The 17,208-nt window shown below is 42.2% G+C and overlaps 1 protein-coding gene across 1 annotated transcript in view; it reads left to right on the top strand.

Moving 5' to 3' along the window:
• LOC137428644 (uncharacterized) overlaps nucleotides 1-17,208 on the top strand; it is a 153,987-nt gene that overhangs the window by 34,729 nt on the left and 102,050 nt on the right. Inside the window, exons 12-17 of the mRNA XM_078777978.1 lie at nucleotides 7,486-7,555; nucleotides 10,592-10,729; nucleotides 10,876-11,040; nucleotides 11,908-12,002; nucleotides 16,299-16,425; nucleotides 16,599-16,845. Coding sequence (XP_078634104.1) covers nucleotides 7,486-7,555; nucleotides 10,592-10,729; nucleotides 10,876-11,040; nucleotides 11,908-12,002; nucleotides 16,299-16,425; nucleotides 16,599-16,845 — 842 coding nt within the window. The remainder of the gene's footprint in view (nucleotides 1-7,485; nucleotides 7,556-10,591; nucleotides 10,730-10,875; nucleotides 11,041-11,907; nucleotides 12,003-16,298; nucleotides 16,426-16,598; nucleotides 16,846-17,208) is intronic.

The raw sequence follows: 17,208 nt of genomic DNA, 5'->3' as shown, positions 1-17,208 counted from the left end.
GTTGCTGTGATGTAGTGTCTGGTGCTTGTATGGCCAACTTACAGTGCGTGGCGTGGATCCACGAAGTCTTGCCCTCGCAAAAGACTGCCGTTGGTGTAGTCAGCAACACCTGGACTGGTCCCTTCCACCTTGGTTCCAAGGCGTTCTTGCAGGTGAAGTGCTCCACGAACACCTGGTCCACAAGTCTCCTGGGAGCGCCTGGTCTACAGGTCTCCAATTCATAGATTCAATTCATTCAATTCATAGTTTCATAGAACACCTTTTCTCCAATTTCCTAATCCACTTTTTTTCAAGTGGATCCAATTTTATCCAATATTCAATTTTTAAATTCAATCCCATTTAATCCAGTCCAATTCAAATTAAATTCAATCCTTCTCTCAGCATCCCATTACCTGTTTCCAACATCAATAAAAATAAAATTATAAAATTAATAAAAAATCAATCATCTTAACTCTCAAATCGAATCAAAAATTAAAAATAAACGAAAATTACTTCAGCGAGAGTTTCAACTAGAATTAACACAAACAAACCACCATTAACCTCCATTAACGCAAACAAACCACCATTAACCTCCATTAACCTCCCCCTATTATTTATTTATTTTCACGAATAAACAAATAATAGAAATAACCTGGTCTACTTCCAATTTCAATTCTGGTCAGTTCTGGTGTCTGGTCACACACAATGTTTTCCTCACCCACTGTGATTCGCTCAAAATAGATTCTCACTGTTATGTCTGAAATTCGTCTCATGAAAACCCATTCAAGAGTCCGGTGTGACAGACAGCCAAACACATAGACACGCCGAAGACCCCAGGGTACCCATCAAACTAGCTTGTCCCCAGATCCACAACACAGCGAAACATGTAAGTTTACTAAAATAATCACTTACTCATAACTAATACTCATACCACTAATTACTCATAATAACTCATAATTACTTATGTAATTACTCATGCCAATACTTACTCAAAATAATGTAATATCCCAATCTTCACCCTCTATGCAAATCGAAGCACCCCGGACGATCCACAACCAATATCAACCACTGTAGCCGTCTTCCCGACTCCAGGCAGCCACACACAGCCACATACATCTCCATCCACGTCACACAAGACAACAGCCAACCAGTGTGTCCACCACACAGAAACCTTTGGCAATGCAACAACCGAACTCCCAGACAACCAACAACAAAACCCAATCCATCTCCATGGCTCATCAAGCAGTTCCAACTTAATCCAGCTTCACATACCGATTTCCCCAAAAACTCGTGAAACTTCACCCCCGTTCTGGAAAAACCCTGGACTAAACCCTGACACCCTAAATAACTTCAGACCCATCTCCAATCTACCCTTTCTGTCAAAAGTTTTGGAACGTGCTGTGGCCACTCAACTCAAACATCACCACTCTGCCAATAACCTGTATGAAACATCCCAATCCGGATTCTGCTCCAGCCACAGTACTGAAACTGCTCTCCTCAAAATCACCAGCGACCTTTTCTCTCCTCTGATGCTGGCAACCTCAACATTTTCATCCTCCTCACCTCAACGCCTCCTTTGACATCATCAATCACGCCATCCTCCTCACCCTGTTTAGACCAGCTTGTGCCTATTAAACCCAAATCAGTTCACTCCCAAGCTTCACATGGACCACCTACTACTCTCAAATTATCCACTCTGGCTCCGGAATCCCAAAAGCACTCTTCTCTACAATAAACAAACTAAATAAACAAACTTTACAACGTGAACAAACTCCTCAGCGCCCTGGATACCGCCACCTGTCATTCAGAGTAGACAACAGCATCTCCTTTCTGGCTTTCAGCATCTCCTTTCTCCTTTCTGGCATCCAAATGAAATTCTGGCTTCAAATCAACTTCCTCGAACTTAACTATGATAAATCTAAATTAATCTTCGTTTGCCCACAACCACTCACCAAATTCACCCATAACTTTGCCCCCAACATCGATGGTCATTTGAACACAAATTGAACAAAATTAATCGAACAAAACACTTCCATTAACTCGACATTCTTTTCACAGCACAAAGTTCACTTGAACATCTTTTTCCTGGATACTCCCTCTTTATTTTTATACCATACCATGCTTCTCCACTTGCAACCCAAATATTTTCCATGAAATAAATAAAATGAATTTTTTGAATCTTCTCATTATTTGAAAGTTTACAAAATGTCCCAAATCTGTATATTATTTTCTACTGTGGTTATATTAAACCATTATTTTACATTCGTTACACTCCCTCCAAAATTGTTACACTTCTCAAAAACCGTTACACTTCTCAAATTCGTTACACACTTCTCAAAACCGTTACATTTACATTTTGTGACTCACAGCTCCTGCCTCCATGGAACAATGACGCCTGAGCACTCAATTAGCCCTCCCAGTACCAAAGACTTACAATCAGACCGACAGACAGACAAATAACAGAGGCATGTCGCCAGCCCCAGCACAGGACATCACCTTTCCGGGCAGGCACAATATAATCCACAGCATCGAAATGCCAATTTCTATCCGGAGCCTCGCAAAGCCAAAATCCATGCATGCGTGCTCCATCATGCAACCCGATCTGTACTCGGTGCGCCCGGCGCCCCCTATAATCAGTGAGTTATAATAACCACAATATCTCTGGCACCCAACTCGTGATACCACAATTTAATCCACGTTACTTGCATCTCTTCATCCTCCCAAATGTCCTCCATTTAACGTGACTCAAATCCATCTCAAATCCCCACAGCTCGATCGAACACGTTACTGTACTCGGCCCGGTTAAATTAAATTCCAAGCGTACTGTACCTGACGCTTCCACAACAACAAAAAACTCGATATTCTCTGTCCACTAATTATGTACATGATTTTGGTTTCACCCACAATATAATGTCCCGATATTCTCCAGATTTAAGTCCTATATATCCTGTCGTTAAAGCAACACCCTGTAGACTGACTCCGCCTGTCGTTCTTCCAAGGTTAGTGAATTACCTCTGACCTTTCCCTTGCATATCTCGAACAAAGGTCAACTAAACTTTAAAAGGTCAAACTTCGAATTGGTCAACACAAATGCATCGATGCATCTTCCAGCCGCCACTCCGCACTGTACCTTACTGTATGAACAAGACTTCCGGTTGGAACTTGGCTCCGGAAATTAATTACTCTGTCTTGAAATCGTTTATTTTAGCCATCTTAAATAAATCCATCCATCTATCCATCTTATAAATCCATCTTAAATAACGTATTCGTCCTGTGACATTGCCTGGCATATATGTCGCAGCCGGCCACTATTCCGACATGGCTCGTCTGACATGAACGTCCGACATCCAGCAAAGTCGAAATGACCCACAATGCATTTGGGCACACATCCTCCTCTGAGAGTGGGCGAGTTATCGCCGGCACTCTGAGCAGATAATTAAACGAACATTGCCAGGATTCTCGGATAGACGTTTAATTTCACAACACACATGACAAAAATCCGATTTAAATTCAGAGATCGCCGATCGACCTGGCACAACCATCTCAACGCGACGACGCCACGCCGCCCCCCGTCTTGGCGCGCACCCTCGTGCCTCCACACGAATCCCAACACTCCCTGCACGCCGCTCTATTCGCGTTCGCGGCGGGGTTTACCTCACGTTGGGACATGCAGTCGGCTGTCATAACAAAGTGCGAAAAGCTGTCATAACAAATCTGCGACCTGACATGTAGTGAGCTGTCAGAACATTGAGCTGTCAGAACTCATCCCTAGCTCGTAAACATCGCAAAAAAACAGGATCTCCGACGCTTGACCTCTCTGACCCAAAATGCACTATATGACACCAATTCCAAAGGTGAGCTGCCTCAGCGATACATCCCACACATACAATCCACAATATCTGCCATTGAATGAACTCTTCGATTCAAGTAAAACACACATATTGATTCGAATTCTGAATTTAGCGAAAAAAACAGCCCATCCTGCAACCATCTCCAAGAAACCGCTTCATATCAACAGTAGATCGACAAGGGCACTCCGGGTGCTTTCCTGACCCGATTTATATCAATTCGCTTCCCAAACAACTCCCAAACAGATGACAATCCGGACTCAGTTCAGGACCTCGCCTGTTCTCTCGGATAGACGCTAAAATGGACATTCCCGGCCTGAATTTCCCGCACGTCGAGCAGATCACTTACAAAGCTTCACACCGAACCCCTCTGCTTTGCATATGTCATACAGACAAATACATTGGCTAGATACACACGTCAATTAACATCCCAATATACATTCATTCCTCATTCATATACTCATAGAAGTCTCCCAGACTTCGCGCGAAACTCAGATCGACTCAAATCATGCCTTTCTCCAGCCACTCCCAAACAATCTTTGCTCATTCATGTTACGTCTCTCATTCAAGGAAAAGGATTTTTGGGACGGGTTGGACGGGGGTTGGTTGAGGTGAAAAAGGGAAGGCAGGGCGGGGTGTTGGGGTGTTGCCTAGAGCCCTGGGACTGAGCTCAGGTCTTGGGGGGGTGGGGGGTGTTGCCTAGAGCCCCGGGACTGAGCTCAGGTCTTGGGGGGTTGGGGGGTCTTGGTCTGGTATCTGGTCCAGCGGCATCAACCGCTGATTTACTTGTTTAACTGCTTACTTAATTGTCCTCTGTCCTGTAGCTACAATAACTATAGCTGCAATGCTTAAAATTTCAATATTTCAAAAACCATTCCTGTCCTTCTCACCCTGTGGCCACCTGGCCCATTTCCTGTGAGCTTATTTATTTTCTCTTGTCCACCAGGTCCTGGCCTGTTTCTATCTGGACCTCTGTTGCTTTGGCCTTCTATCTAAGTTTAGCCACAGCCCTTCGTTCCCTGGCATGCAATGGCATACCCCATCTTGTCTCTGGGCTGTTCCTTCCTGGAAAAATCTTGGCCACCTGGCTTCAGCCTATATGGCTGTCCGACCTCATTTTCCCCTCCTGGTGCTAACTGTAACTTTAAGCTTACTGTTAAGTCCTTACTTGTTTATCCTGGCTTTAACAAAGCTACGTCATTCTGAGGCCTAAAATGAGCCTTTACTTACAATCTCTGTTCGAGTGCAGGCATCGCGGAAGACAAGGAGACTAAGCCCGCGCGAGGGAGGAAGGTACGAATTTGGAATAATAGCCCTCTGATATAAAACAACTCCCACCTTTAATCAAATCCGCGTGCCGGCGCGCCTCAGGCAGCCTTCCTCCTGTCCCTCGGGCTCCGTTTCCCGTCGTCCGGTGCTGACCCCACTCCTGGTACCATCTGTGATGAATCAGCTCTTCGTTTGCAAAAGAAGTCCACAATAGCCTGGAATGGCGCAGCTTTATTAAAAACCAACTTATACAGATCCGGAAGAAGCCAAGACATCTATAGCAAGAGCCAGTCTCATGCCAAGTCAAGCCTTCCTGAAAACACATTGATTCCCAGTCCATTTATATAGGGACACGTTTTATCAGGAAATCTCCGAGGGAACAAACAACACTGGGAGAGGTTCCTCCCCGGTGGGCCAAGCCCCCACCGTCACCCGCTCTGTCATTCGGGGGAGTCAGCCCTTCCTTATCATTCGGACCAAATGTTTCTCTGGGCTCCGAGAAAACAGAAATGTAACTCACAAAGAGTGCATGCTTGGCCAGATAAGCCCAGAGCAAATATATGGGTTCACATGAGTAATTCAAAGCATGTTTATACAGAGTTAGGCGTCGCTGTGATTAATACAAAATACATATGGTAAAAACAACAGGTTTATGTTATCTAGCCTTGAAAAAGCACACGTATACAATTTGTTCAGCATGACCTCAGCGAGCCTCTCCTCATCCAAAACTAAAACGAAGCAAAAACCCTTTATTAACTTCATGAAAATAGCATTTTTAAACCAGATTTAAATCATAACACATTAGCAACCAACGTCTATAACTGAACTTTAGGCAATAACAAATCTACTACTTGACATATATACCCCACAAAGGTTAACACGACACTGTACCCATAGTGAGCAGGTGTACTTGTTTGAATAAATCCGAGCTAATTGAAGGTAGTAGAAGGTAGAAGGCGATGTCCTCTTCTTTCAAATTTATTCGAGTTCTATGAATAATTTTCTGTTGGGATGGACATCTCAGCTGAGGAAGGATATGGGCTGCTATTAGAGAGGGATCAGCTATAAGGACTGGCCTTACATTAGAAAGGAGGCCATTGTGAGGGGATTTGCTGGAGATATTCAAAATGTGAAGGGTATTTATAAACAGAATGAAGGCGGAAGAAGTGTTCGGCGGAATGGACACTGACAGGACCTGGAGCCAAAGGTTTACCTTACGGTATAGAATATGTTTTTAGATGGGGGTAAGGCCTTGGGTCTACCATGATAGGAAACGTTGGGGATAGAGAGATGTATAGACATTGACAGGTCGTTAAGGTATCTTGAGTATGGATGTGTGATTATGTATGTCGTGAGTTGTGATGGTTGTAAGAGGTACCCTATCATTAAAAAGTCAATGTTTGTTCCTTCCTCACCTTTCCAACTGTATTCACCCTCCACCCTCTTTTTATTTTTTAAAATAATAATAAAAATACTTTTATTATTAGGTGTATCGTTGATTGTTATCTCCATAAGCGACTTTCAGAAGGTGGAACAGAGTGTGTGTGTACTTGTGTGTGTACTTGTGCGTGTGCTTGTGTGTGTGTGTGTGTGTGTGTGTGTATGTGTGTGCATGCGTGTGTGCATGCATGTGTGCATGCGTGTGTGTACCTGTGTGTGTGTGTGTGTGTGTGTGTGTGTGTGTGTGCGTGTGTGTGTGTGTGTGTGTGTGTGTGTGTGTGTGTGTGTGTGTGTGTGTGTGTGTGTGTGTGTGTGTGTGCGCGCGCACGCATGCTTTTGTGTGTGTATGTACATGTGTGTGTACTTGTGTCAGTGTTTGTGTTTGTGTGTGTGTGTGTGTGTGTGTGTGTGTGTGTGTGTGTGTGTGTGTGTGTGTGTGTGTGTGTTGGTTGTTAACTTTGTGTGTGTGTGATTGTGTGTTGTGTGTGTGTGTTGTTGGTTGTTAACTTTGTGTGTGTGTCAGTGTATGAGTATCACAGTGTATGATTGTGTGTTGTGTGTGTGTTGTTGGTTGTTAACTGTGTGTGTGTGTGTGTGTGTTTGTGTGATTGTGTCAGTGTGCATACATTACATTTAATATACCCTGCACTCGTGCCTGGGGTTTATTGGCTCATCTTCCTAGGGTGAGGGCTGGGAGTTATGGGGAGGACAACCAAAGACTAGTGAAGTTCCCCATATAAACCCCATTCTTTATTCCCTCAACCTCCCTTTTCCATTCTTTCACTCAAATTTTCTCAACTTTTCAAATGCCTATCCACTGCCATAATTTAATGCTATTTTCCTTGATGTAATGAAGTATTTGTTTTGTGTGCAGTGTGCTTTGGAAGAGTTTTTTGTGACCATCACTAATATCATCGTAATATTGTATATCTGTGAATTTTCATTTCAGGAAACGTTGGAGTTCCACGATAGACAAGTATATATGTCCGGTGAAGCTCTCGCTCTGCCTTATCACTCTGGTGAGTGTGGAAGCTAAATACGCTTTCAGTGTAGGCATGACAGAGCTATCCATGAGGAATATATACTTTGATGCAAAGATGGAAATTTAGCAAAGCCTTAGTATTTTTTGATTTTTGCATTCATCGATCTGTCCAACATCACCTTTCCTAACCAGCTCACTGTTTGTTGTGAGCATTCGATGGTTTACTGTTGTGCAAGCATCACGTCTGTGTTAATCAAATTAACATATTTGTTGATTATACTCGTACTTTCTTATGCATCAGTACATATTTATTTGTCTATTTGATGTTCAGAAATTAGGCTCATGGAAGAGCAAAATTATAGGCTCCAGGAAATTTATTATTATATATACACTACGTCATCTATATCTGCAAGGGATTAATTCCTGAAAAAGCTCATATATAATGAATTTGCATATAGTGAATAGGAATCCAAACAATAGGGATGTGTTATGGAAAAAGCTTGCATATAATGAATTTGCATTTTGTGAATAGTACTTTTAATGCAAAAAATAGGGATACATTCCTGAAAAAGCTCGCATATAATGAACATACAGCTTTCTACGCACAGAGGATTAAAAAAACCCCCCAAAAAACCACCTTTAGAGGCCATTTTTCCCCGCAGGATAAAATGAACATGCCAAATCTCAGCTTTCTACGACACCCGGAAGGGACCGAACATTAATATCAGTCAGTGAGTCATTCGGTGGTTAGAATGAGATATATACAGTTGTGGCCAAAAATATTGGCACCCTTGCACTTTTTTCATATAATGCACCATTTCTTCTAGAAAGTTGTTGAAATTAAAAAACATTTTGGTATCCACATATGTATTTCTTGGGTTTGCAGTGGAACAAAACAAAAAATCTGAAAAAATTACTAAATCTTATTCCACACAGAAATCCTAAAATGGCTTGGACAATACTATTGGCACCTTTTAGAAGTCGTCAGAAATAATTATATTTCAAGCAGGTGATTCTCTTTTACTTTGGAATTGAACTCACCTGTGGTGAGTTGCAGGTGCCTGCAATATAAAAATCACTGATTCAACCAGTTTGAATAGAGAAAAGGAGTCATTCTGCTGTTTTGTGTCACTGTGTATACCGCAATGAGCACGGAGAAAAGAAATAAAACCAGAGAATTGTCCAAGGAGCTCGGACACAAGATTGTAGCCAAGCATGGACAATCTCAAGGCTACAGGTCCATCTCCAGAGACCTTGATGCTCCTGTGTCCACCGTACCCAATGCTATTAGGAAGTGTAAGGCCCATGGCACTGTAGCCAACCTACCTGGACGTGGCCGCAAGAGAAAACTTGATCGAAGATTGCAGCGCAGGATTGTTCGAATGGTGGAGAAAGCACCTCAATCAACTGCCAAACAGATTCAAGCTGACCTTCAGATACAAGGTATAACAGTTTCAACTCGCACTATCTGATGCCAATTCAATGAAAGGGGGTTCTATGGTAGGAGACCCAGGAGGACCCCACTGCTGAGAGAGAGACATTAGAAAGTCCGGTAAAGTTTTACATTTTTTGTAAAGCACATCATCTCTATGTTTGCAGAAAACAAAATCAAGCCTTCAAAGAAAAGAACACCTTCCCTACAGTCAAACAAGGAGGAGGTTCAGTGATGTTTTGGGGTTGCTGGGCTGCCTCTGGCACTGGGTGCCATGAATGTGTGCATGGCATCATGAAATATGAGGAGATTACCAAGGCATTTTGGAGTGCAATGTTCAACCCAGTGTTAGAAAGCTGGGTCTCCGTCGAAGGTCATGGGTCTTGCAGTAGGACAATGACCCCAAACACACTTCAAAAAGCACCCAGTAATGGTTCAAGACAAAACGCTGGACTGTTCTGAAGTGGCCTACAATGAGTCCAGATCTAAATCCTATTGAACACCTGTGGGGAGATCTGAAAACAGCAGTTGGGAGAAGGCACTCTTCAAATCTGGGAGAACTGGAGCAGTTTCCACAAGAAGAGTGGGCCAAACTGCCAGTAGAGAGGTGCAGAAAGCTCATTCATGGCTATCGGAAGCGCTTGACAGCAGTTATTTTGTCCAACAACCATGCTACGAAATATTAAGTCGAGGGTGTCAATAATTTTGTCAATGCCATTTCTTTTTATTTTCTGATTTAAAAGGATATATTAGGTTCTGATTCAAAAACAAAGGTTCCGTATTATTAACAATGAAAGAAAGAATTGTGGAGACCAAACACTTTTGTCATTTCAACTTATTTTTAGAGAAAATTGTGAGTCATTTGAAGAAAGTGCAAGGATGCCAATATTTTTGGCAAAGACTGTATATGTGTACATATATATATATAAATTCGTGGGATATGTTTACACATTGTAAGCAATAATGATCGTACAGAGGCACACAATAAATTGAAGCATTATGATTATAGGCAAGCATCACCGACATGCAGCTAGATATCGATTTAGGTTTATTTATTTATTTTACGGATGCGTTTACAGTTTTTACTTACATTTTCATTGATTCCTTCCATATCCTGTATAGAAATTACGCTGAACTTGCTTGTCGGATCTTGTCTTGATGAACCATTTCAATGCACTGAGCATGTACATATATATATATTCAATATTCATATACATATGCATATACATGTACATATATGCACAAAATACACACACACACACACACACACCTCTAGCACCTTTTAACTGGAATGGTGACCATGAAATCTTGTTCCGCACCAGCACTTGATGTAATGGTCCTGATGAACAGGGGGTGCGTGCCACACATCCACCCTGTTAGGTCCCTATTAACCGGTTAATAAGAACTTTTAAGTTGCAGTCGGGATAATAACAACAATGTTGAATAATGACATTTATTCTGTCGTCTACAACCTCAAGGTCTTGTTTGAGAGGTAAGAGAGTGTTCACCTGTGAGAAACCTGTGTTGTATATTAAGTCAAGCACTCATTGCTTCAATAACATTTTGAAGAGTTATATCTTGTTGTTATCAGTAAATGTATTCATATTCCACATTTCTTTTTCTCAATCGGCCCTGTTACAGACAACATCGCCATCTACTGGCATTCTTCCTCCACGATTCAAGCACACAGCATTAAAGGAGTGAAGTTTCAAGTGCAATTCGAACCCATCATGCAACTATACGTCTCTCTACACGATTGCATGGAAAATGAAGTCCAAGGTGATAGGAAAATGAAGTCCACTCCTTTAATTTTTTTTCATCAAATCCCTGATGTGCATCAGTGGTGCAGATAATTATCACAGTAATGATAACAGGTATACGACACCTGGCATATGGCAATAACAATCTATTTTGTTTGCACCTAGGTCTGTGCGGAAACTACAATGGACAAGCGTCCGATGATTTCCTGTCGCCACAAGGCATCGTGCAAAGCATAGCGGGGGCGTTTGTATCCTCGTGGCGAGTTGGGAGCACATGCCAGCTCCCTACAGTCACCACGGACAGACCTTGCATGTACAGCATGGAAAAAAGTAAGACATTGGCACAGATCCTGACATAATTACCCCTGTTGGTCCGAAACAGGGGCTTATGGATTGAGTCTCGTCTGTCTGTCCGCAACCATATCTCGGAGATGTATGGACCAATTTTGTTGATACTTGGCACAAAGACATTACATGATGGTATGCATATGCATATCATAATTTTTCGCGTTGCGATCAAAGATGGCCGATTGGCGGCCATTTTAGTTGTAAAAAAATCCCGAAGTTGAACAAGTCCTCAACCATTTCTTGGACATACATTTACCGATGATGTACAAACTTGGCACACTGATAATAAATGATGGCTTGCATATGCATGTCAGTCATTTTTTTCAAGATCGGATCCAATATGGCCGACTGGTGGCCATTTTGTTATTTAAACGTGTCCACAACAATTTCTCGGATATGCCTGGTCCGATTTTGTTCAAACTTAGCACAAGTACAGTACATGATGGCATACACCTACACCTCACTTTATTTTGCGATCTGATCAAAGTTGGCCGACTGGTAGACTGGCGGCCATTTTAGTTGTAAAAAGCCAGTATGGAACACATCCTCAACCATTTCTCGGACATGCATTTACTGATCTTGTTATTGTTAATCCAACATAGTCACCCCGGTAGCCCATGTTAGTATCCCATAGGAAAGAAGAAGAAAATACAACACCTTGTGATGGATAGAGGTAGAAATGAAAGCTTTGAATGTCTGCTTGTTCCTTTCTGCCCTTGTACCTTGGTCAAAACCCCATCATCCTCTCTCGTTTTGCTCACCATGGGCCTCGACTTTGTAGATATACAGATATGGAATTTAATTTTTCGATCTTGCCAATCTTTTTTTTTTATCCTTCCTCCCTGACAGAGAATACTGCCCAAGAACAGTGCGCAATTGTGAAGGACACGACTGGCCCGTTCAGCATTTGCCACACACTCATTTCCCCAGACGATTACTTTGATGTAAGAAGCCAAACATATGTATATATATAATTCATGTTATTATATTACGGTTTTCCTTCCCATTTTCCCAATCCATCAATATCAAAAGGTTTTGAAAGTGATGATGAAACATACCCGTGTGCTTAAACCTGAACCAGTAGGTGGATTTCAACTGTTGTTGCTTCAAATTTTACGCAAAGCATCCAGCGAACATTCAAGATCTAAAAGAGCGGATTTGAGCAGCCTTTGGGGGAAATGACAGTTGGAATGCAACAGAAAATGGTTTTGGAACGTTTGCGAAAGTTGCACACTGCTCGAAAAGGATGCAAATCATGTCGAAATTCATAAGTAATTACTCCTGCCACCAAAGGTGGATGGAGGTTATGTTTTCACCTCTGTCTGTCTGTCTGTTTGTTACTTGGCAAAAACAATAATTTTTTTTGCAAGTATGTTGAGCGCTCCGGTTTGTGTGTGTGTTTGTCTGTCTGCTCACTTTTTCTTGCCTACAGGTCACAATATTAAACCGATCATCACGAAACTTCACCAAATGGTAGAGTTCGTGGTCCGACAAAATCCTATATATTTTTGAGGTCAATAGGTCAACATAGGCCAAAAGGTCAACATCCTTTTCAACTTTCTAAAATCCTCGATTTTCATCCGATTGACTTGAAATTTGAATAGGATTTACATATCGGCTAACTTAATTCAACCACTAACTATTTTTGAGATCAGCATAGGCCAAAGGTCAACAACAATTTCAAATTTCTAAAATCCTCAATTTTCATCTGATTGACTTGGAATTTGAATGGGATTTTCATATCAGCGAACTGAATTCAACCACGAACTATTTTTGAGATCAACATAGGCCAAAAGGTCAACCGGCCCAAGGTCAACCACTTTTTTCAAATTTGTAAAATCCTCAATTTTCATCCGATTGATTTGAAATTTGAATAGGATTTTCACATCAGCTAACTGAATTCAACCACCAATTATTTTTGAGATCAGCATAGGCAAAAAGGTCAACATAGGCCAAAGGTCAACAACAACTTCAAATTTCTAAAATCCTCAATTTTCATCCAATTCACTTGAATTTGAATGGGATTTACATATTGGTGACCTGCATTCAACCAACAACTATTTTTGAGGTCAACGTTTTTCACAAAGTCAACATAGGCCAAAGGTCAACCACTTTTTTCAAATTCCTAAAATCCTCAATTTTCATCTGATTGACTTGAAATCTGAATTGGATTTGCATATCAGCTTACTGAAACCAACCACAAACTATTTTTGAGGACAACATATGCCAAACGGTCAACAGAGGCCAAATTTCTAAAATTGTCAATTTTCATCAGATTAGCTTAAACTTTGAAGACAATTTGCATATCAGGTCACTGAATTCAACCACTAATTATTTTTGAGGTCAAAAGGATGCCCTACTGAGTGCCATTCTACTTTGTTCTGTTTTGCCAAGTGTCACTCTATGAGTGATTATTCATTTGTTTGTTTGTCTGTCTGTGAACAAGATGTCTCAAAAAGTTGTTGACGGATTTGGACAAAATTTGGCAGAGAGCTAGTCTATGTGACACGGACCAAATGAGTAGATGTTGGTGAAGATCCCTATTCGGATCCGGCCAGTCAAATTTTTAAAGTGATTCTTCACCATTGGGAGATAGGGCTAAAACCGATACATAGCGCGATATCTCAAAAAGTTGTGGATGGATTTGGAGGAAACATGGTGGAGGGGTTGACTATGTGGCATGGAAGAACTGATTCAATTTTGGTGAAGATCCAGATCCGATTCTGGCTAGTAGAATTTTTTAAGTGATTCTTCACCATTGAGTGATAGGGCTAAAACCGATACATAGCGCGATATATCAAAAGTTATGGACGAATTTTGGTGAAAGTTGGCGGACCGGTTGGGTGTGTGACAAGGATGAATCGATTCGATTTTGGTGAAGATCTGAATATGGATTCGGATACGAGAATTATTTAATTTTTAAGTGATTCTTCACCATTGAGAGATCGGGCGAAAAGCGATTATATAACATATTTAAAAAAGTTATGGACGAGTTATGACTAAACTTGGTGGACGAGTTGGTTAGATGACAAGAACAAGCTGATTCGATTTTGGTTCAGGTCCGAATCTAGATCCAGCCTATCAGTGGGATACAAAACATAAACTGTTCAGCCTGTCGGAGGTATTCACGCTACCGAGTGCCGTTCTAGTTTTCTATGCATCTCATTTCAAGAAAAAAATTGTGATCATAGCTGGGATTCATCTCATCATACAGTGGTGGCTGGGACTGCCACTCATGTTATCTCGTCTGCAATTTCATTGTCATCCCGAGGAAGTTGTCAACTGGAAATCCAAAATATGCCGCTCTTGTGCAATTTCAGCAATTCCTGCTGCATGTTGTTGTTTCGTATGCAGCCTGTGGCTTCTGGTTGCATCATTTTTCTGGAAGCGCGTTTGTGCCGCTGATGCGGTTCCCCAATTACCAGAGAGCTGGTACTCAATTTGCCGACCTCAAAAGGATGGCAGGCTGAGTCAACTCCCTTGGCGTTAATTCAACGATCGACCGGGATTCAAACTCAGGGTCCGAGGATCCCAAGCCAGCACTCTAACCGTTAAGCCAGGGTACCTGCTGCATTGTAAAGCATGACTCATTTCAGAGAGCATTTACAACTGGTCTCCCTTCCATAATCATGTGGGCTAATCCCATCAAATCAAAATTTAGCAAAATTTTATATATGTGGCCCAACCAGACTTCTAACCAATCTAATTTCAACATGCTTCTTCTCTTCTTGTCAGCCTTGTTATTTAGGGTCAGCTAATCCAATCCAATCCTCTTCCTTCACTCTTTTCTGTTTTGTGTTATTTGGCCACCAGATCCTTCAGTCTAATGTTTTCTACAATTTGCTTTTGTTTCTACCTCATGATCTCTTGTCTTCTGCATTCATGTTCCTAACCTTGCTGTCAATTAATTATCAGCGTCCTCTTTTCTCACAGCATATGCATACCATCTCAGACATGCAGTTTTAACGGATTTGAGACACCTTTGTAACTTAAGTTCTCTTTTTGTCATATTTTGTCCAATCGACGTTGCCATCTCAGCATTTTCTTCTCTGTTGATTTTAACCAGTTTTGACTCTTCTATTGCAACTGGGAATTTTTTTTTTTCAAATGCTGCCATCAAACTTTGCTCATTTCTTCAGTGTAATTTGTTTTTAATTATCCATTTTCTCAAGATACATGAAGCACGAGGCCCTCGTTTGGAGAATGATCTCTTCAACTGTTTGGAGAAAAAGATTAAGTCGAAGAATTATGAAAAGTGAAATTGTTGAATGTTTATCCTTCCTTAAAGGATTCTTCCAAGCGTATGCGGCTATGCTGCTGATGCAGTTCCCCCTGTAGGTGAGGGAATAAATTGGGAATTTGTTCAGGGTGCCGGCAATAATCACACACTCTTCGATGAAAGACACGGTGGTATCTTTGCCATAGATGAAGTCGAAGAATGCCAGCAGACGGGTCCCCATGAGCTTATCGTCCCATCTGAGGGGTGCTGTACTCCTTGATGTAACTCCCTGCCTCTGAAACACCAGGGCGATTTGTAGTGGGGTTGAGAATTGTTTTTGTTGTTGTTGTTGTTATTCTGTCCTGACCACCTGGCTAAATCGGGAATTTAACTGATTAGTAGATGACTCGTAGGGGAGAATTGTTATTGTACAGCCCCGGACAGTTCTCTCGAACAAGCCCCTGGCATGGAGACAGCCGATCGATCTCTCAGGTGCGACCCAAATATCCCCCACACTCAGGATGGTCTACCCCCGCCTTCACAAAGTCAGGGCCACAACAGTGTTGGAGAGAGAGTGTTGGAGAGAGAGAGTTGGAGAGAGAGTGTTGGAGAGAGAGAGTTGGAGAGAGAGAGAGTTGGAGAGAGAGAGAGTTGGAGAGGGAGAGAGAGAGAGTTGGAGAGGGAGAGAGGGAGAGGTGGAGAGGTAGAGAGGGAGAGGTAGAGAGGGAGAGGTAGAGAGGGAGAGGGAGAGGTAGAGAGGGAGAGGTAAAGAGGGAGAGGTAGAGAGGGAGAGAGAGAAAAGAGACAAGAAGGAAAGGGCTGGTCCATGCGGACCGATTGGCTCGCTGATCGTGACCGCGCTGCCCTGACGAATCCGCACAGCAGGGAGGAATGAGAAATATTTGGCTCCCGACTTGCTTTGGGGGGGTACAACCACCACGAAGAGGCGTCCCCGATAGTTGTAGGGAAAATAGTTAAATGTTGTGCTGAGATTTATCGTTGTGTCCATGTGTCTTCCCAGCGCTGCATCTATGACACATGCAACTGCGAAAAGACCATGCAAGGCACATGTGGAGCGATTGGCTCGTATGCCCACTCATGTGCCGCACTTGGAATCATCATCCATGAGTGGAGAACACCGTACTGCCGTGTGTACCTTTTTGCTGAGTCTTATCTATTTTCAAATAAAATTAATGGAATAAAGTCAAGTTTAAAATTATTGTAATTTTGTTCTAACATATCTTTGGCAGATCTTTTTTTAATGTTCTCACCTTTCCTTTTTCATGCATAATGGTTCTTCTGCACCTTCTTGCTTCTACAGCACCACCTCAATGCCAACCCAACCAAGTGTTTGTGTACAATGCTGAGTCTTGCAATACGACCTGCCGCTCTTTGATCGATCCAACCATGTGCCGGATGCGAGACACACCGATGGAGGGTTGCATGTGTTCCAACGGCTACTTTGTGGACCACCAGGGAAAATGTGTTGAGCAGAACAAGTGTCCCTGTTACAAGGATGGACAAGTCGTTCCCTTCATGGGATTAGCGACAATAAATGGGCAGGAAGCGTACGTATGGGACCTTTTAATTCTCGCTTGATATGCACGGGTTCATCCACATATGGTACAAGCATACAACATGTGGGGGTAGATTAAGAGAAATTGAACTGAAAAAGAAGGACGTTTTGGCCTGTTGGCATTTCCATCTGATCACAAAGCTCATAATGCTGCAATCACAGGTTTTAATCCCTTATCGGTATATGGTGTTGTTGTTGTTGTTCTTGTTGTATAGGGGGTGGGGGGCGGGGAGGAACAACCACTGCAAAGAGGCACCCCGGATAGTTTTGGTATACTGTGTTGACGCGTATGGTGAACAAAAAAAAAGAAACACCAGGGTACATGGGCCCTATACATGGGCCTTATAAACATACA

The sequence above is a fragment of the Myxine glutinosa genome, chromosome 5 (genome assembly GCF_964187855.1).
Source record: "Myxine glutinosa chromosome 5, kmMyxGlut1.1, whole genome shotgun sequence".
In the NCBI taxonomy this organism is placed as follows: domain Eukaryota; kingdom Metazoa; phylum Chordata; class Myxini; order Myxiniformes; family Myxinidae; genus Myxine; species Myxine glutinosa.
Note: the sequence above shows the minus strand (reverse complement) of the source record. Positions and strands in the feature narration are given on the sequence as shown.